Raw genomic sequence first — 18,337 nt, forward strand, 5'->3', positions numbered from 1 at the left:
CTAAGTGAAAAGTGTTACTATGATTCTACTTTAGCTTTCCTTGGCTTTTCAGACTGGCAAAAACTGCACATGCGAGGATTGGTCGGAAATTGACTTCTTCATCAGCATCAAAATAGCGAAGCCAAGAAATGAGGCAGTCATTAAACAAGGCCTGTTTCAGACAGCCATCTCGTTAACAAATATTTAACAAACATAAATAAATGCTGGACAGGAATCTGTGAAATGAATATAAATAAATGCAATAAATACATTTTTTGCTGGATCAGAAAACCCATGGAGAATAAAACAGAGAAAAGTGTACATGCAATTAAGAAAATGGAAAAAGAAAGAAAGAAAGTTGGAAGGAAGGAAGGAAGGAAGGAAGGAAGGAGGGAAGGAAGGAAGGAAGGAAGGAAGGAAGGAAGAAACAAGGTTGGAAGGAAGAAAGAAAGAAGGAAGGAAGGAAGGAAAGAAAGAAGGAAGGAAGAAATCATGTTTGTAGTCTTTTATCGAAGGAAAACATAATCAGAACAACAAATTCAAGGATGCAAAGCGAAGGGGTGGGCCCTAGACCCAGAGGGGTGGAGCTTGAACCGAAATTGACAGGAGGTGGGCGGAGCCCGAGCCAGGGATTTGTCATGTGAGTTTCCCATGCTTCTTGTACATACCAACCTCTGGAAGAAAGTAGGTTAGCAGTTCTCCAAGAGCGCTTGGCAGGGAAAGAAGGAGCGAAGGAAGGGGAAAGGAAGGTGTGGAGACGTCAGAAGGAAGACGCTTCAGCCACTTCTCCTTAATTGTTGGGCGAGCTGCAAAACGCAAACAGAAGAGAAGGAACCAGCCGAGCGAGCGAGCGATCGAGGGAAGCCAACCACCCGGCCGGATCCCACGCTGGAAACTTTATACCCTCCGCTCTCCGCCGCATCTATTGATTTCCCCTCCTCTCCTTCTGCAAGGAGTTTTGTTTCTGACGGTCTGTTTTTTTCCATGCTATTTCCAGAAGAGAGGTAAAGAGAAGGGAACCTCGGCGTAGAAGATGCGAGGTAAGGATCCCTACGTGGATCTCCTCTCTCTTGGCGTCCAGGTGGGAGAGGCGACCGATCGACGCGCGGGGCCAGGGCGCGATCCAGCCCCGACTTGCAGGGCGGGAGATCCGAAGTGTCTTCCCTTGGGGGAATCGAAGCGGAGTGGGAGCGTTTCTTCGGAAGCAGGTCCCACTCTGCTTTGGGGGCTTTCCTAAAAAAGGAGGAGGAGGAGAGAGGGTGGGGGTCGCAGGGTTTAAGGGGCTTAGTTGCAGCGCTCGGTTGCGATCGCGCGCGCTCTCTCCCTTCCTTGATTAATAAATAATCGTATTTTCTCCCGACATCCAGCTACTTCACTCGTGGGTATTCTTTCTCTTCCAAACGAAGCCGCTGCCGTACTTTAAGAAACCAGATTTTAAAAGAAAGACATTTCAACCCATAAACAGTTTAGCGAGCAACTAGGAAAAACAAACGCATCTTTGGCGGTTGAATAATAGCAAACAGGACGTTGTGATATAGAATAGGAAGGGGGGGGGGAAACGTTCTCTTCCAGATGTGCATTTTGAGCACTCCTTTGGTTAAGCAACTTGTATATTTAAAAAAAAACCACTGCATCTTTGTTGTGATGATGATGATTATTTATTATTGTTATTATGAGTTGTGGCGTAAGGAAAAAATTGTGTTTGGGTGCAAAACTCATTAAAGGATGGAGGTTTTTTTATATAATAACATAATCTGCAGAAACTCACATCTAGCAGTTTTATGTTGCAGAAACGGATATTAAGGAGATCAATTATTTCCACATGCAAACCAGCATGTGTTTGTATGTGTAAATCCATCACTCCACCCTCATCTCTAATCCCTTTTTATTTTATGGATTTCTTTTCCTTTAAAAAAACACTTTATATTACTTGGTAGGTGTTTTTTTTTTTTTAACATGACCTTGTGATTTTTTCCTACCAAGAAGTATTTTAGGCTTTATGCTGAGACAAACCCTATAAATAATGAAGGAATAGATCCTTTTGCTAAGAAATAGATCTATTTGTTCCTGGTGGGATTTACTATTGAATGAAGTTAGGATCACCCTGCACTCTTTTCCTGTTTCTTATCTCTATCCTGGGAAGTCATTTAAGGTATAATTTGATGAGTTCTAAAGGACTTTTGCTAGCCCTCAGCTTGAGTAAACTGTAAAGCAGAATGTAATCTGATCCGTATTATTTTCATTTGAATGCGTAAGCGTGAAAGACAACATATCCAGATGTAAAACAGGTATAGATTTCAATAAGAGGGTGTTTTTTCTAACTCTAGTTCTTCAGTGTTGTAGATAAGAGACTTTGTACTTGTTCAGAGGTATTGCTATTACATTCTGTGAGATTTGGCTAACATTTTCCCATAGGCAAAGGAATAATTTTATTTAACTTTATTTTCCCCCCCATCCTATCTTATGTTATTAATAAGTCCTTCTAGAAGATGGCAAATAGGTTTGTCCAATAGCTTTATACTAATGTTGCTTGAGGTCATTTTTTTCCTTTTCAGTGATTTATAATTTTTAACTTGCGGACTTGGAAGTATTTTATTTTGTCCACATTTGCACAACACATAGCAAGCCACATATAATTTTAGTGCTTGCAATGTGATTTTTTTTCTCTCCTCCTTTTTCTACAATTTAATGTATACGTGAAAATTACAGACGAGAGATAGGAGATAGAGAATGAAAGCATGTCTGAAATTAAGCCCTAGAAAGCAAGGATGGGATGAAGAAAAGAACAGCAGACGACTTTTTTAAAAAATAAATCTTTCAATAAATAATAACGCTCCATCCAATGTATTGTGAAAAGTTCAATTTTGTGCGCATGCAGATGTCCATGTACGTATTTCGAGTTGTCCTTCCTCTGATTGGAATAAGTGCGGTGGGGAGCTTTGAATATGTCCAGCTAACAGAAAAGGAAGGAAGGAGAGAAAGACTTCATCTAGGCCATGATTTTTTTGAAATCTTATGGTGGTGATGGATCAACATAATCGGGAAGGATGAACAGTTTTGCATAAACAACACTAGAAAGTAAGGAAAAGCATGGCACCCACTTTTCAGAACTGTCACTCTCTAGCCTGTCGCTTTGATTGTGGCGGAATAGAGGTGTATCACTAATAAAACAAATAAACAAATAAGGAGCACCTTGAATCGGCCTTGGGCTGATGGTGCTTTGACACAAAGCTGCGTCCCTCCCTCTCCAGCTCCGAGTCAAGCGCAGCCCATTTTGGCCTGCCTTCCTGTCCCACCCTTGCTTAGCCGATGAATCATTCCATGAGCCAAATCATCCATTCTTTCATCGCAGACCAACATTTTTGTTGTTTTTCTTCCTTTTTCAGTTCATACAGTCTGCTGACCCATTTTGAGCAGAGTCATGACCTTATGGATGGAAAATGCATACCTGGGTATAACATTTCTCAACCTTGGCATGGTTTCCTGTGGGTGGACTCCAACTCCCAGAATTCTCCAGCCAGCTAGCTGGCTGGAGAATTCTGGGAATTAAGAATCCACCCTTCAAGATTGAGAAACTCTGCTAAAGGAGATCCAGGGTTGGAGTGGTTAGCTTAAAATAAAATCTTGCAGAACTCCCCTGTCTTTGCTAAGAAAAGCTGCATAAGATCAAACTCGGTGATTGAGGCCATTTCTCTGCCTAGGAGATAATGAGCAAAATTGGACCAACAATTTAATTAATGCTTGAAGACATCTCTTTGTAATCCCAAACCTGGCATCTTGCAGCAACAAAGATGGGGGAAGTGATTTCTAATTTTGCTTTTGGCATAGAGTGGCATTATTGTGTTACTCCCGGAAAATATAAGTTGCAGTTATTTATTAAATTTGTAGGCATTCCGATTCTGCATGGCTGGCCAGCTTTCTGGACTCAGTTCCTTATTCTGAGTTTTTGTTTTCTGGTTGTATGTAAAAAAAACGGGCTGGGAAGAAGAAAATTATATAAACCGATGGCTTGCCTGATCAAATGCCAAAATAAATTATGTCATATTCCTTCCCCACCTCCAAGCATAATTTCCTTTTATATCTTTTTCCTATCCTTCTTCCAGATCTAAATCTTGTATCTTCTGCAGTCTTTTGCATGTCTTTTGCAGTGCAGATGATGCAGAACGGGGCCAGTTTTTCAAATTTCCAATTCCCAGTTTGGGAGCAGATTAGCATTTGAGGATATGATTGTTCGGCCGATCCCTGAACATCACTGCAGAGGCAGATGCACTGCCTCTCCGGTGTGCGTGCTTCGTTGGTGTTTGTCTGAAGTCCTACAAGTTCCGCCATTTTTCCTCTCCAGCGGCCATTTTAATCTGCGGCTTGGGTATGCCTTGCTGCTTTCAAGCATCGCTACCGTGAAGTGAAAAGGCATTGGGTGGGGAAGGATTACAGTATGAGGGGCTTAAGGATGAAGTGGTAGGGATCGGGATGGACAATGGAATTCTGAAGAAAACGTGTTCCTTCTAAGCTGAGAAGTTTAGATTAGGTGCAAATCAGCATGAGAGCAGCTGGTACAGTGCAAGAAAACATTGCGTATCCAATGTTTGGGAGATGAGTTTGGAAGGAAAACAAACATTTATCTCCATGTAAATCTCTTGTTTCAGTGTAATAATTGCAGTTGGTAATGCTATAATCAATTTAGAAAAACAAGAATATATCTTAGTGCCATGCTAGTTAAGCAGCAAAAATCCACTCTAGCTCTGGTTGTTCCTTTTTTTTCATCCTTCCAATGATAGCTAGCAAAATATTTTTATGGTGCTTTTTCATTATGAGCAGAAAGGGACAATGCGTTGGAGGGCAAAGGTGCAATTTTTTAACCATTTTATTTTTTTAATTTTTTTCTCCTTGCGTTAGACAGTTGTATTTGAACCTAGATTATTTTGCCCTTGGGGAACAGGATGGCCACAAAGCTAAGTGAGATCGTGTAGAACTATGGGCAGTATTGGGGTACCCCTCAAAAAGTCTGACTGAAATTTGCACAGAAAAACGAATGTAGGGTTCCTGGTTCCTTCGAGCAAGGCTTTTGCGTTTTCTCTCACCGAATCGGTACAGAATAGGATTTTTGCTAATTTGAGGGAGAACGCTAGCAGTCAGCCTTCTAAGAAAGCTAGGAAAACATCTTGAAAAAGCTTTAAAACATGTTCTGAGATTCAGAAGAAAGAAAGTGGAGCATATCTGGATAGGAAGGCGGACAATTATGCTTCTTTTGCTCGTCCCAAGAGATGTTGGCGCATCGCTGCAATGGCCTTGATGTGAAAATGCGAATTGTGTGCAAAAGGTTGGCTCTTAAGTTGTTAAAACACAGAATAGGGATGTGAATAGGGAGGTTTGTTTCTGTTTAGTCACTTACCGTGACTTTCACACCTGAATTTGATCCTGGGAGTTGGGAAGAAGGAAGACTAAATGTGGAGAGTGTCTCCTACCAGAGACAGCCATGGGGGAGGGGGGGGGGAATTAAGATGTGGTCTTATACTGTATAGATCGTTCTCGCCTTATGACCACAATTTGAGTCCAAGATTTCTGTTGTTAGGTGAGACATTTGTTAAATTAATTTGCCCCCATTTTACGACTTTTCTTGCCACAGTTGTTAAATGAATCACTGCAGTTGTTAAGTTAGTACCATGGTTGTTAAGTGAATCTGGATACCTCCCTGACTTTGTTTGTCGGAAGGTTGCAAAAGGTGATCACATGACTCCGGGACATTGCAACCGTCATAAATATGAGTCAGTTACCAAACATCTGAATTCTGATCACATGACCATGAGGATATTGCAATGATGTGAAAACCAGTGATAAGTCACATTTTTCAGTGCCGTTGTAACTTTGAACAGTCACTAAACAAAATGTTGTAACTCAAGGACTACCAGTAATTGTTTTTTAAAAAAAATGTCATCATCTTGATATTTTTGCCTACCTCTGGATCCCTCTGTTTAGTATATAAAACACTATTATCTAGTTTGGTGATAGACGTGACTATTCAGATTTAAATTCAGTCTTTCAAGTTTATAATAAACGCTAAGTAGAAAAACCAAATGCTGATTAACCTGTAAATGTCGAACAGGTGAGGTTTTTCTCTCTCTCCTGTGGTAGGATCCAGGTAAGTTCAAATAATAGGAAATAGAGGTACTGTACTTTGTTTACTAAAGATACATTGATAGGGTGAACACAGGGATTTATGATGGAAAAGGAGGCAAGGATAATCCTAATGCTGAAGGATAATCCTGAAGTATGGAGACAATCTTCCATTTTCCTTACAAGAGGGTTAAGGTTTTGCTGCTAGATGGAGCAGTGATGATTGCTGCAGATGTCAGGAGCCCAATTTCTCACTGATATTCTGCTAAGGCTTGAGGAAGGCTTTTAACATTCCTTTGATAGGTTGCAGCCCCCTGAAAACCTGCCCCCTCCCACACATGGCTGTTATCATTTTCAGTTCCCCTCTCCCCCCCCCCTTCTTTGCCAGAAGAAAGAATCACCCTAACCTAACCACAATTTAGAGCCGTGTTTCTCAGGCACAGCAACTACTAAAACACATGGACTTCAACTCCCAGAATTCCCCAGCCAGCTAGCTGGCTGGAGAATTCTGGGAGTTGAAATCCATTCCTTTTAATTGTTGCTGAGATTGAGAAACGCTGCTCTAAGGGATCAGGGCAATTCAGTAAATATAGGTTTCGGTTTTCAAACAAAGCAAAAGGAAATATTCAATGACAGCATCTAAGGGAACAGTATCTCTGAGATCACATAAAAGGCTTTGTGTGACTCCTTTGTGTCACAACTCTTGTGTAGAACATTTCAGGTGATTTATTACCACATTTTTCAGGAATATTTATTTACTTATTTCCCCCTTATATTTTGTTGGTTTATATCCTGCCTTATTTATGTATTTATAGCCCCCACTGGCTAACCATTTATCCCTTCACATCATACCTAGCTTAACTTAATACTTGAAGTTTGATATTACAGTAAAAGTGAGTAGAGGTAATCCTTGATCATTTGCAATTGCTCAACAGGCACTCCCCCCCCCCCAAGATTCACTACTTATGACCTGATTTCAAAGTTACGACAACCTCCCCCACACTCATATGATCACATATTGGTGCTTGGCAACCAGCTCACCTTTATGGTCATTAGCGGTGTCCCATTGCCACGTGACTGAAATTTCTGACATTTTTTGCTGGTTTCCAGCATTTAATTCCAGCATCCCGTAAATAACATCTAGCTTGTTTCCTGGAAAATAAGACCGGATCTTATATTAATTTTTGCTATAAAATACACATCAGGGCTTATTTTCTGGTTGGGTCTTATTTTGGGGAAAATATGGTATAATGGTTTGCTTAACGACCATTGAAAAAAATGTCATAAAGTCGGGTCTGGTCATATAGTGATCCACTTAATAACTGCAATGACTTATGACCATAATTCCTTTGGCAATTATGATTGTGTGATAAAGGGTCTTGATACATGTACCGGGAAGATGCACATCAGCACAAGAGGTTGTGATACATGAAAAGAAATTCCCCATCCAGAATGGTCATTTTTAAGCATGTTGGGAATTTCATGATTCTCAGTATTTCTCAACTTTGGCCACTTAAAAATGTGTGGACTTCAACTCCCAGAATTCCCTAGTCAACCATGCTTCACTTCCCAGAATTCTGCTGGCTGGAGAATTCTGGGAGTTGAAGTCCACAAAACTTCTAGTTTGCTAAGATTGAGAAATATTGCTGTAAAGACTAAAATACGCTAAATTTCCTTTACTGCTGATAGATCCCAGGAAAGGCAGCAGGATTTTCTTTTGGGTAAATGTACTCAGAATTACACTTTGTGTTTGCCATTCTATTCACTTTATGGGATTATGCTGTAAGCTTTCAACTACGAGTGCCTTTATTTGAAAGAAACTACAGTGAGGTTTTTTTTTAAATAAACGTGCAGAAGGTATTATACTGTGTTCCAGCATTTCTCAACCTTGACAACTTGAAGATGTGTGAACTTCCAATTCCCAGAATTCCCCAGCCAGCCATGCTGGCTGGGGAATTCTGAGAATTGCAGTCCACGCATCTTCAAGTTGTCAGGTTGGGAAACACTGAAATAGATTGACTCTGCCCATATATTGCTAAGCTGGTTAGCTATCCTGCGAGCTTCCTCCTTAGCTGGCCTAGTGTTACTACTTACCTAATCAAGTTGTTGTAACTCTTACGGGGATAATCTATTTGTAATATTTTGAGGATTGGGAAGAGCAGGATTTGAAACGTATTTCAATTTCTAGGTGCCATTAATTTTTTTATTGCCGTTAATGATGTCCCCAAATATCACCTGAGCATCCACCAGTCAGTCTAGGCCTGTGATGGCGAAACTAGGGCAAACGTGCCACAAGTGGCACGTTGAGCTATATTTGCCGGCATGCGAGCTGTTGGCTCCAGCTGATTTTCAGCCTTCCGGAGGGCTGGGGGAGGCTGTTTTCATCTTTCCCCAGGCTTCAGGAAAGCCTCCATAAAACGGACCCAATGGGGGCTGGAGGTTTGGAACTTCCGATAAGCTTGCTGAGCCTGTTTTTTGCCTTCCCCAGGGTCCAGAGGCTTTCTTAGAGCCTGGGGAGGGCGAAAACGGCCTCCCTGGCCCCCCAGAGGAAATAACCAAGCTCAGCTTGGAGGTGAGCAGTGCGGTGCACGTGGAGGGAGAGCATGGGGGACTTGTGCGCTCGTACACATGTGGGCACACTTTGCATTATGGGTGCTGGCACCCCCGCATGCTATCGCACGCTCGCACTTGCATTTTTGGCACTTAACAACAAAAGGGTTAGCCATCACGGGTCTAGGCTGTATCAGAACCTATTTTGCTCCAGAAAGAACAAAACCTATCCCTGCTTGACTATTGCTACTCTCGAGAAGCTCGTCTTCCTGCACTGAAGAATTCCTAGCCAACTAAAATCACATTTAAGGAAAATGTCGAAAGTCACAAGATCCAATGTGGGGCATTTCACATGCTGAACTTATGTTTTCTACTCTTATCTTTCCTAGAGGTTGGGAAACACAGCTTCTGCACATGTGGGGCATTCATAGAATTGTAAAGAGAAGCAACGGGATTCCTTTTACCCAAATTTTCAAAGGAGAGAAGGCAGAAGGTTTTGAGGGAGAGGTTTCGATCAAGGCAGTTGTCTCAATACAACATCAGTATTGACAAAGAGAACTGTTCCAAGGAATTTATATTTTTCATTGATTCTATATTCAATATTGATTCTATATTTTTCATTCCCTGGCACGTTCTTTTTCATTGTTCGGGAGTCCAGAAAAGCCGGGTCGCCTGTCAAATTTCCTTGCCTTTTACACAAACCCGGTACCATCGCTCTCCCATTTGCAGCCTGGCTGCAGCTTAAGCAAACAAGCTGGCTGAATAGGCAGCAGGAATCCAGCCTATTGAAAGGTGTACAGTATGGGCAGAAATTATTAAAAAACACAATGAAACCACAATGGGGTAGATTGGGCCTCTCTTTTCCCCTATCAGAATTCCTAGGAGTCCTGAGATGTTTCCGGTGTGTGTGTGGTGCGTGCAAACATGTGTACGTGTTAATTTGCTTGGTGTGTTCAGTCGGGGATCTCTTTATCCAGGGAACAAAGCGGATGGTCTCCCTTGTGGTTCGTAAGAGATTTACAACATGCTCAGGCAGATTTCAGATTATTTAAAGCCAGGCTGGCTGATTGGGATCTGTGAATAGGGGAGGGGAGGAGAGGATTGTAGCCAAATACAAATTTCAGCATCTCAGTTATGCCTTCCTATTAGCTGAACCATTCCAAAAATCAAAACAAATTCGTAAACTGAAGATGGGTGTCAAGGATTTGACCTTTTACCTGAAGTGTGTGTCTTTTGCAACTGTTTGGGTCATTGTACGATGGGGTTCTTTTAAAAATTCAGTAGGTGTCCAAGTTCTGCCCACTCATTTTTTTAAAAAAATTTTTGCAAGGGAGATCGGGGTTTCTGATTATTATTATTTTTTTGTCTGTAGGCAAAAGGTGACACAGAAGTGCGTCAGCAACAGGGCAAGGACACAATATTGTGGGCAAGTGATTTACGTGGAGAGACTTGGGAGGCTACTTTAAATTAATGTTGAGTTTTGTTTTGGGCTGCCTACGGAGATCCACATTCCCGTATTCCCGATGTTTTATTTATTGCCGTTTGGATAGAACAGTGTTTCTCAAGCATTGCCACTTTAAGAAGCATGGACTTTAAATCCCAGAATGCCTCAGCCTGGTGGGGGAATTCTGGGAGTTGAAGTCCCTGCATTTTAAAGTGCCTAAGTTTGAGGAACATTGGAATAGAGAGTTTGTTTTTAAAACCGGATAGCCAACTTAGTGAAACTGGGGTGAAATAGTCCTGCTATAAATCCTTGAAATTCATCTTAAGGTCAGGTGACATGCTTAGCATCACGCTATACTGTATTTAGGTAATACCTCTGATCTATTTTACAGGGTTGTTAGACATAATTATTTCTATAATGAGGGTAGTACCTCAGAAAGGTAGGGCTAATAAGGTAACAATGAGTGGAATTAATACTATAATAACCCAGGTTCAAACCCCTACTCAAATATGGTGAAATCAATGGATTAGATTCTCTATTCTGTCCTACACTTTACGGCTGTTGAGTGGATAAGACTGGAAAACCACTTACACTTTCTTTAGGTGTGATTAAAAACACCATACATACTTCTATAAAATTGAATAAGTCTAAAAAGAAAAGTCCTATATGTTTTAATACGATTTATTAAATTTTGAAAGCGTGAATAAAACATAAGCAAGGAAAAAAAATAGAGGAAAAAAAACCAGACAAAAAGCAAGAAAAAAGTGAGACAAAAAAGGGAAAAGTAAAAGAAAAAAAAAGAAAAAGAAGAATTTCTGATTTTTTTTGATACAATATAGATAAAAAATACATCTAATTCTTACTCTGAAATTAGCAATATTACTTCTATGATCCCCCATAATTCTAATGGTTGAATCCCCAAATCAGAGTTAAATTTCTCTTAGTTTCTCGCAAGAAGCCCACTTAACAATTCATCACTGTTTCTTACAATACAGCCAGATACCTCTTCATTCCATACCTTAGCTCATTTTCTATAAATTCATGTCTAAATCTTTAGCTCTCCTTATTAAATCAGCAAAGATGCTACTGGCAAAAATACATAACAACATAAACATAAAAACCCCTTTCCCATTTAGTCTATGTTCCCCTCGTTCCTCGATTCACAATTAAACATTACAAAAAAAAGAAAGAAAAAGAAATGAAAACCTATTGACTACCAACTATTATCACTACTTATTTAGATATCCAATCCAGATAACCATTCACCAGAAATCAGAATTCATTATTTAACTAGATAAAACAATGAAAGAAAACTATCACTCTATCAACTAGACTGGTCCATCCAATACCTCCAATAAGAAGGCTAACTGAGGAGGACATTAAATAAATAATTTCTGTTCTGGAGCTGCTGGGGAATCTAGCAATTCAGAAATATATGTAAATTGCTGGTACGAATATTTTCATAATGCGTAGAATCTATTCTTTACTACATTGTTAGTGGACAACTGAAAATATATAAGAGCCTTTAGGATGTTCTGAATTTCAGTCTGCAATCAACAATATCTATTTTCCCCTTTAGAAATAAATGTAAAAAGCTTCGCTTTTCTAGCTGTTATTAAGAAACACAAACACATTAGAAAGTAATCCACAAAATGGCCAAAGCTGGGATAGGGTGATAGTTTTTGCTTACAACATTACCGTGTTTCCCCAAAAGGAAGACAGGATCTTGTTTTCTTTTGATCCTCAAAATAAGCGCTTGGCGTTATTTTTGGGGAGGTCTTATTCTTTTTGAGGTGCAGGAGGCGGTGAGCGTGGTCATCTTATGGCTGCTGCTGGGTTGGAATATTTTCGGGGAGTGCTTATTTTCAGGGGAGGGCTTATTTTAGTGCATGCGCTCAAAAGCCTGATTGAGCTTATTATCCGGGGAGGGCTTATTTTCGGGAAAACAGGATAGATTTGGTTAAATCACTGAAGAAAACTCATGATGTTCTTGCAATGCTGAGGACTAGAAACCTGTTTTTTAATTTAATTGTATTGGTTCACTATATTTCCTAATTCCCAGTTGCCAAAGATTGATTTTTCAGCCCTTTGTTTGATTTTCTCATTGTAGGAGGGGAACCATGTTAGCCTGCATGGAAGCTTATGCCTTTCCATAAAGGTTAGTTGTTGGGAAAAGGATGGTCTTCCCAGCATCTTACAAGAAGAGAAGAAAATGAGTGACAGCAGATTTGTAGAACCTCATATGAATGAGAGTTTTGTTTTCTTATATGCTCTACAAAGTAGAGTATCTGAGTATAGGTTTGTTTATTTATGTGTGCAAGATGGCTTTTGTAGTATAGTGTTATACCTGTACTAGTTGGATACCCATGCTTCGCAACAAAACTATGTGATTGGGCTATGCAGAAGAAATATCAGTTCACAATCCATTGGCCTCAGTGGTGTTTGGTAATTGAAACATATAAGGGAATATTGCTTCTGCTGTCTTGAGTCCGGAAGCAGTTCCATAGGTGGAAGGCATAGACATTCTGGTGAGGTACCAACGTTTAGTACTGTAAGGAGCCCCAGACCACTCCTGGGTGAAAGAGTGGAACATCTGCCAGTTTGAACTGAGGTAACAGAATGTGAGGCAACTGGCAGTAGGAACAGAGTTCTTTTCAGGTGGGGAGGGGGAGTAGAATGTCTAACTCCTTAGCATCAGAGTGTGTTAATTACTGTATTAAAAATATTAATGATCTGATGGTCATTTTGCAAACTCCTTTCTTAGCAAGCACCTAGAAGCCAAGAGGAATATACGTGCCAAATTTCAAGTTTATAGGCTTTACGGTTCTGGAGATTTCATGTTGGTTGGAACTGCAGGGTTAGGATTTATTTTAAAGTCTTGCAATGACTGCAGTTTTCTTGGCAAAAGATTTTGGAAGCCGTTTGCCTTTGCCTTCTTCCTAGGGATGAGAGAAAGGGAGAGACTGGCCCAAAGTCACCCAATTGGCATTTGTACCAAAGGCAGGACTAGAAATCATAGCCTCCCCATTTTTGGCCCGGTGTCTTTAACTACAGCATCAAACCTGCTCTCTCAAATTATGTACCTCTTCCTTTCTGATACTCCTTCTTATATAACAGACCTTATGCAACCCTACCTTTGTACAGTCATTCAGTTTTAATCTGATGTTACTTCTCTCTCCTTCACTGCTTCTTGCGATTTTTCTCTTGTCTTTAATTTGTGTTCCACTGCAGTTCCTGTCTCATCCCTTTGCAATAAATCTAACCTAAATTGACTCTTTTGTTTTACCATTAAAGTTTGGGTCTTGGAACATATAGGTAGTCCTCCACTTATGGCCACAACTAAACCCTACATTTCTATTGCTAAGTCAGTTGAATTTGTTGTTAAGTGAATTTCGCCCCATTTTACAACCTTTCATGCAACAGTTGTTCAGTGAATCACTGCAGTTGCTAAGTTAGTAATGTAGTTCTTAGGTGAATCTGGCTTACCCATTGAGTTTGCGCGTCAAAAAGTTGCAAAAGGGGATCACATGATCCCGGGACACTGCAACTGTCATAAATATGAATTGCCAAGCGTCTGACTGTCAATCATGTGACCCTGAGGATGCTGCAATGGTCATAAATGTGAAAAACGGTCATAAGTCACTTTTTCCAGTGTCATTGTAACTCCGAATGGTCACTAAATGAACTGTTGTAAGTCGAGGATTGCCTGTATTTGTATTTCTACATCCCAGCCTTACTTGGTTCTTCTTACCCTTCTGTATCAGTGTTTCTTAACTTGGCAGCTTTAAGATATGTGGACCTCAACTCCCAGAATTCCCTGGCCACCTATTCCCTAGTCATGCTGGCTGGGGAATTATGGACATTGAAGTCCAGATATCTTAATCTTATCCTGTACTATCTTTCCACCGCAGCTTTGTCTCATCATTAAATTGATCCAAAAGAGCTTCATGGATGAGTGACGGTTGGAACGATAGTTTCCCCAGTTTATTTACATTTCAGTTGCTTCATCCACGATTGCTTAAATATATTGGATGGAAATTGATATGATCTTTCCCACCCAAACTAATAAGCAAACTGGAAAATAATTATCCTTTCGATTGCACAGTCCTTTTAATATCTACAGTGGGCAGCGTATCTCACTGTAGCAAAATGTGTTTAAAAATCTACCTCTTTCATATTAAAAAAAAAATTACATGCATATTAGATAAGGTATGCCAGTATAGATGCACTTTGGGGGAAAACCGATGTTTTAAAATGTGTTCCAATTCAACATTTTATGCAGATTTAATTTTCCTTCTTTCAAATTAATATGGGATTGGAACACAGGGGAAAAATATTTTGGCATCCCTCAAATATTTATTTTGGCACAGTACCTCCTATGCATTGCTATAATTTCCCAACTCGCCTGGTTTTAGGGTGCTCGTCCAGCTTTACAGGGTGTGATATTTTCTAGGTGGAGAATCTATAACTCACAAAGGAAATCAACATGATAACATGACTTTGGAAATTGCCAAAGGAACCCATGTTTTCCACCAAGCCCAGGGAGCATTCACTATTCACTGAAATTAAGAAGAAAGAAGAAAAAAAACATTAGTGGTTACACTGTAGTGCAGATATGAGAGATTTTTGTGGGTCCTTTGTGCTGTCTGAGCTTGGCGGATGTTTTGTTACCAAAGTAGGTAAGATCATCAGTGCTAAAAGGAACGGGGTTTGCTCTCTTTTTACATATGAGTACTAGCATAGCTGACTCAGGAATTCTGGGAGTTGAAGTCCACAGGTCGTAAAGATGCCAAAGTTGCCCACCACTGTCCTAGACTCACAGCTGTTGCTTGAAGAGCCGTGCTGTAAAGCCTGTAAATTTAGCCTTTACTTTAGCTGTGGCTAAAAAAGCAGACACTTGAACTTGATTATTTAAATCAGTGTTTCTCAACCTTAGTAACTTTACCTTCCCCATGCTGGCTGGGGAATTCTGGGAGTTGAAGTCCACCTTTCTTATAGCTGTCAAGTTTGAGAAACAATGATCCAAGTGGCTGCTTTTCAATCCAAAGCTGTGCTCCCACAACATACTAATTCCTGCACTTGGGATAGCAAAACACAATTGCTGTACTTAAATAACAAGCTAGGCCAACAAAATAAACCCTATTACAGCTTATTATGTCGGCCTCATTCATGCAACGTGCTGAGATAATAGCTGGGTTTCTAGGCTGAAGCATGGAGCCCCCTGCTTCTTGGAATGTGTTGTGCAAGTGCATTTTTAACTTCTATGATTCCAGTATGATGCTAATCTCTGCCTGGTTATCCATTCAAAAAAAGATGTTAACCTACTTGGATCTTTGAAGGCGATACAGCAAGGTTCTAATCTTGGTCACACATTGGCATAAAACCAGCATTTGGAGATTTGGCACAGTTATTTGAGATCTCATGGCTATATGAATTGCTTCATTTCCCAAGAATACGGTATCTTGTTTTAAGCTACTATGCACTTCATGCTAGCAACAGCTGCATGAATCTATTTATGTGATGCCTTCATTAGGGTTGCTCAGGTTTTAAATTTACAGGCCTTCCTTTCTACTTTATTAGAACTGCTCCAAGTAGAAGCGAGAGCAAAATAATATAAGCTAATTTCATTCACCGTAAGCCAGGGGTGTCAAACTCAAGGCCCAGGGGCCACATCCGGGCCGTGGGGTGCTTAGATCTGGCTCACAGGGCCACTCTAGAAACAGCGGACTGGCCCACAGGGCCTCTGCCAGCAAAAACGGAGCTCAGGAGGGTCATGTGCGGCTCTCCTGAGCTCCGTTTTCACTGGCAGAGGGTTGCAGGATGCCGTCGCAGCCAAAAACGAGCCTAGGAGCCCATTTTTGCTGGCAGAGCGTTCGGGTCACCACAGGCACTCCCGACATGAGTGAGGTCAAGCTGACCACACCTGCCCTGGCCACGCCAACCTCGGGCTCCCAAGGTCACACACAACCCTGATGCGGCCCTCAGTGAAATCGAGTTTGACACCCCTGCCGTAAGCCATAGTTCAGCTGTGATTAGTTGATGGCGGAGTTCACATATTACACTCAAGTGTGAGTCACCAAACCACTGTTGGCTGGATTCATACAGCATGGCAAACTTAATATTAAACAAATCACATTACGGTGTGTGAAGCCAGTCACAAACTATTTATTTTATTTTATTTTATTTTATTAAGATTTATAGGCCGCCCTTTTCCCTGAGGGGACTCAGGGCGGCTTACAAACATTAGGGAGGGGGTGCAATACAAAATAAACAATATGTAAACAAAATAAAGTAGTAAAAACACAACATGCATTCAACATTCAGCACTCGGCTGGGGCAAATTAAAGACTTATACAACATAGCATCTCTGATCAGTGGGCAAGGACAAGCATTCTGACATTTGCTCAGCTTTCTGTTCTCCTCCCACACAAGCAATCACTCCTGGTTGGTCCCATATTTTCATAATTTCAATTACCTAATTTCAGAAAGGAGGTATCAGTTTATGTTGCTGATGTGACCCATGATATAGACTTCTTAGACGTCATTCAACAATCATGTGGTTGGATTTTGATCTTGATGATCTAGAACTATCTCCTGCTTATCCTTCCTTAGAACTCATTAATATGCATTGCTGTGTATCATCTAAGATACAGTTAAGCTGCCTCTGACTCAGATAGCTGAAACAGCAAAATAATAAAATAATAAAAATAAAAATCACACCTCTGGCATTTATCCATGCTCAGGAACCATTCTGAAGTTGTTTTCAAGGCATGCCAAATTTTGCCCCATGTCACCTGCAATACAAACCAGGGTCAGGGTTTTCAGTGCATGCATCTATGGTTTCTTCAATACCTGAAAAATGCCATGTTCTAGAATACCAATCTAGAAATGTGCCAGGTTCTAAAATAATAATCTAGAAAAGTGCCTGGTTCCAGGACAGGGTGCTGATCGAAAGGACTACAAATTCTCCTTTGATTTTAGGGCAGTGGTTCCCAAACTTGGCAACTTTAAGACTTGTGGACTTCAACTCAGAGCTGGCTGGAGAATTCTGGGAGTTGAAGTCCACAAGTCTTAAAGTTGCCAAGTTTGGGAACCACTGTTTCCCAACCATGGCAAGTTTCAAATATGCGGTCTTCAACACCCAGAATTCTCAGCAACAGTCATGCTGGTTGGGGAATTCTGGGTACTGAAGTCTACACGTCAGGAAGATGCCAAGCGGTGGTTTTTTTGAGGAGTGGGGTTCAGAATGGGAAGCAATCGTGTATTTCCTGAGAGAAAAAGAGGCTGGAGCATGAGTGATAATGAGACCACATGAATTTGTGAGAATACGCTGCAGAGTCTCGAGTCCATAGAAAGAGGGAAGTTGAAATGTGGACAGTGCATTTTTAAAACTGTTTCTAAAATAAAATGTTTGAAATTGTTATATAGATTACTGTCTAGAAACTATGGATGAAATGGGAGAGAGTATGGAGTTAATAAACAAAAAGAGTGATAAACAAAAAGGCCAAATGCACTAGTTACAACATAGTTGTTTCTCCACTTACCAACGTGTTACTCCACGAGTCTCGTCCTCTTGAATCCCTGATGATTCCCCCCAACTGTGAACAGGCAGGATTCTAAGTCTTAATTGAGACTTCCTTCCCCTCCTCTGCTCTACAGCATTGATCCACCACGCATTTCTGCAAAGTATTGTGGGCCAGAGACCTATTTTTCCCAGGATTCCTGCTGGCCAATTAAGCCTGGTGCCAGTGAAAATGCATCAGAGGGGTAGTTGATTGGAAAGGACAATGGTGTTTTGCCCCCCTTTGCTACTAACCACAGCAAGCTGAGTTTCTAGTCCTTTCGGGAATTAATGAAACCATGGTGAGGTCAGAGATTCTGTTCTGATGAGCTGAAGGTCTTTTGAAGTTCCTACAAATGTTGCCCTTCCTCTTCCAACTGAGAGCGGGTCATTTCTGCTGTGTGCCTGCTGGTTTTGGACACAATCCATGATTCAGGGGCTCCAGGGCAGAGATATTAAGCTCGACTGCACTCATAGAGGCATAATCTACTTCTACCACTATCTTGCACATATTTTTCTTTCCATTGAAACCTTGGGATTTGCACAGTCTTCTGGCCCAGCTATCTGCTTCCCACGGGAGAAGCTTTCAGTTACTTGTCTTCTGGATGTTGAAGTTCACCTTTCATTCCTTTTTATACTAAAGATACAAATGTCTATTTTCATTCTGAAGCTGTTCCCAAAATAAATAG

At 40.8% G+C, this 18,337-nt stretch overlaps 1 protein-coding gene across 1 annotated transcript in view; it reads left to right on the plus strand.

Annotated features, from left to right (window-relative positions):
- The first annotated feature begins 683 nt into the window (after window positions 1-683).
- LOC148049823 (nuclear receptor ROR-beta-like) overlaps window positions 684-18,337 on the plus strand; it is a 63,548-nt gene continuing 45,894 nt past the window's right edge. Inside the window, exon 1 of the mRNA XM_087702846.1 lies at window positions 684-1,019. Coding sequence (XP_087558972.1) covers window positions 1,013-1,019 — 7 coding nt within the window. The 5' untranslated portion in view covers window positions 684-1,012. The remainder of the gene's footprint in view (window positions 1,020-18,337) is intronic.

The sequence above is a fragment of the Thamnophis sirtalis genome, unplaced genomic scaffold (genome assembly GCF_051295495.1).
Source record: "Thamnophis sirtalis isolate CommonGarterSnake01/CBP01778 unplaced genomic scaffold, rThaSir2_p1.2 scaffold_1, whole genome shotgun sequence".
Classification (NCBI taxonomy): Eukaryota; Metazoa; Chordata; class Lepidosauria; order Squamata; family Natricidae; genus Thamnophis; species Thamnophis sirtalis.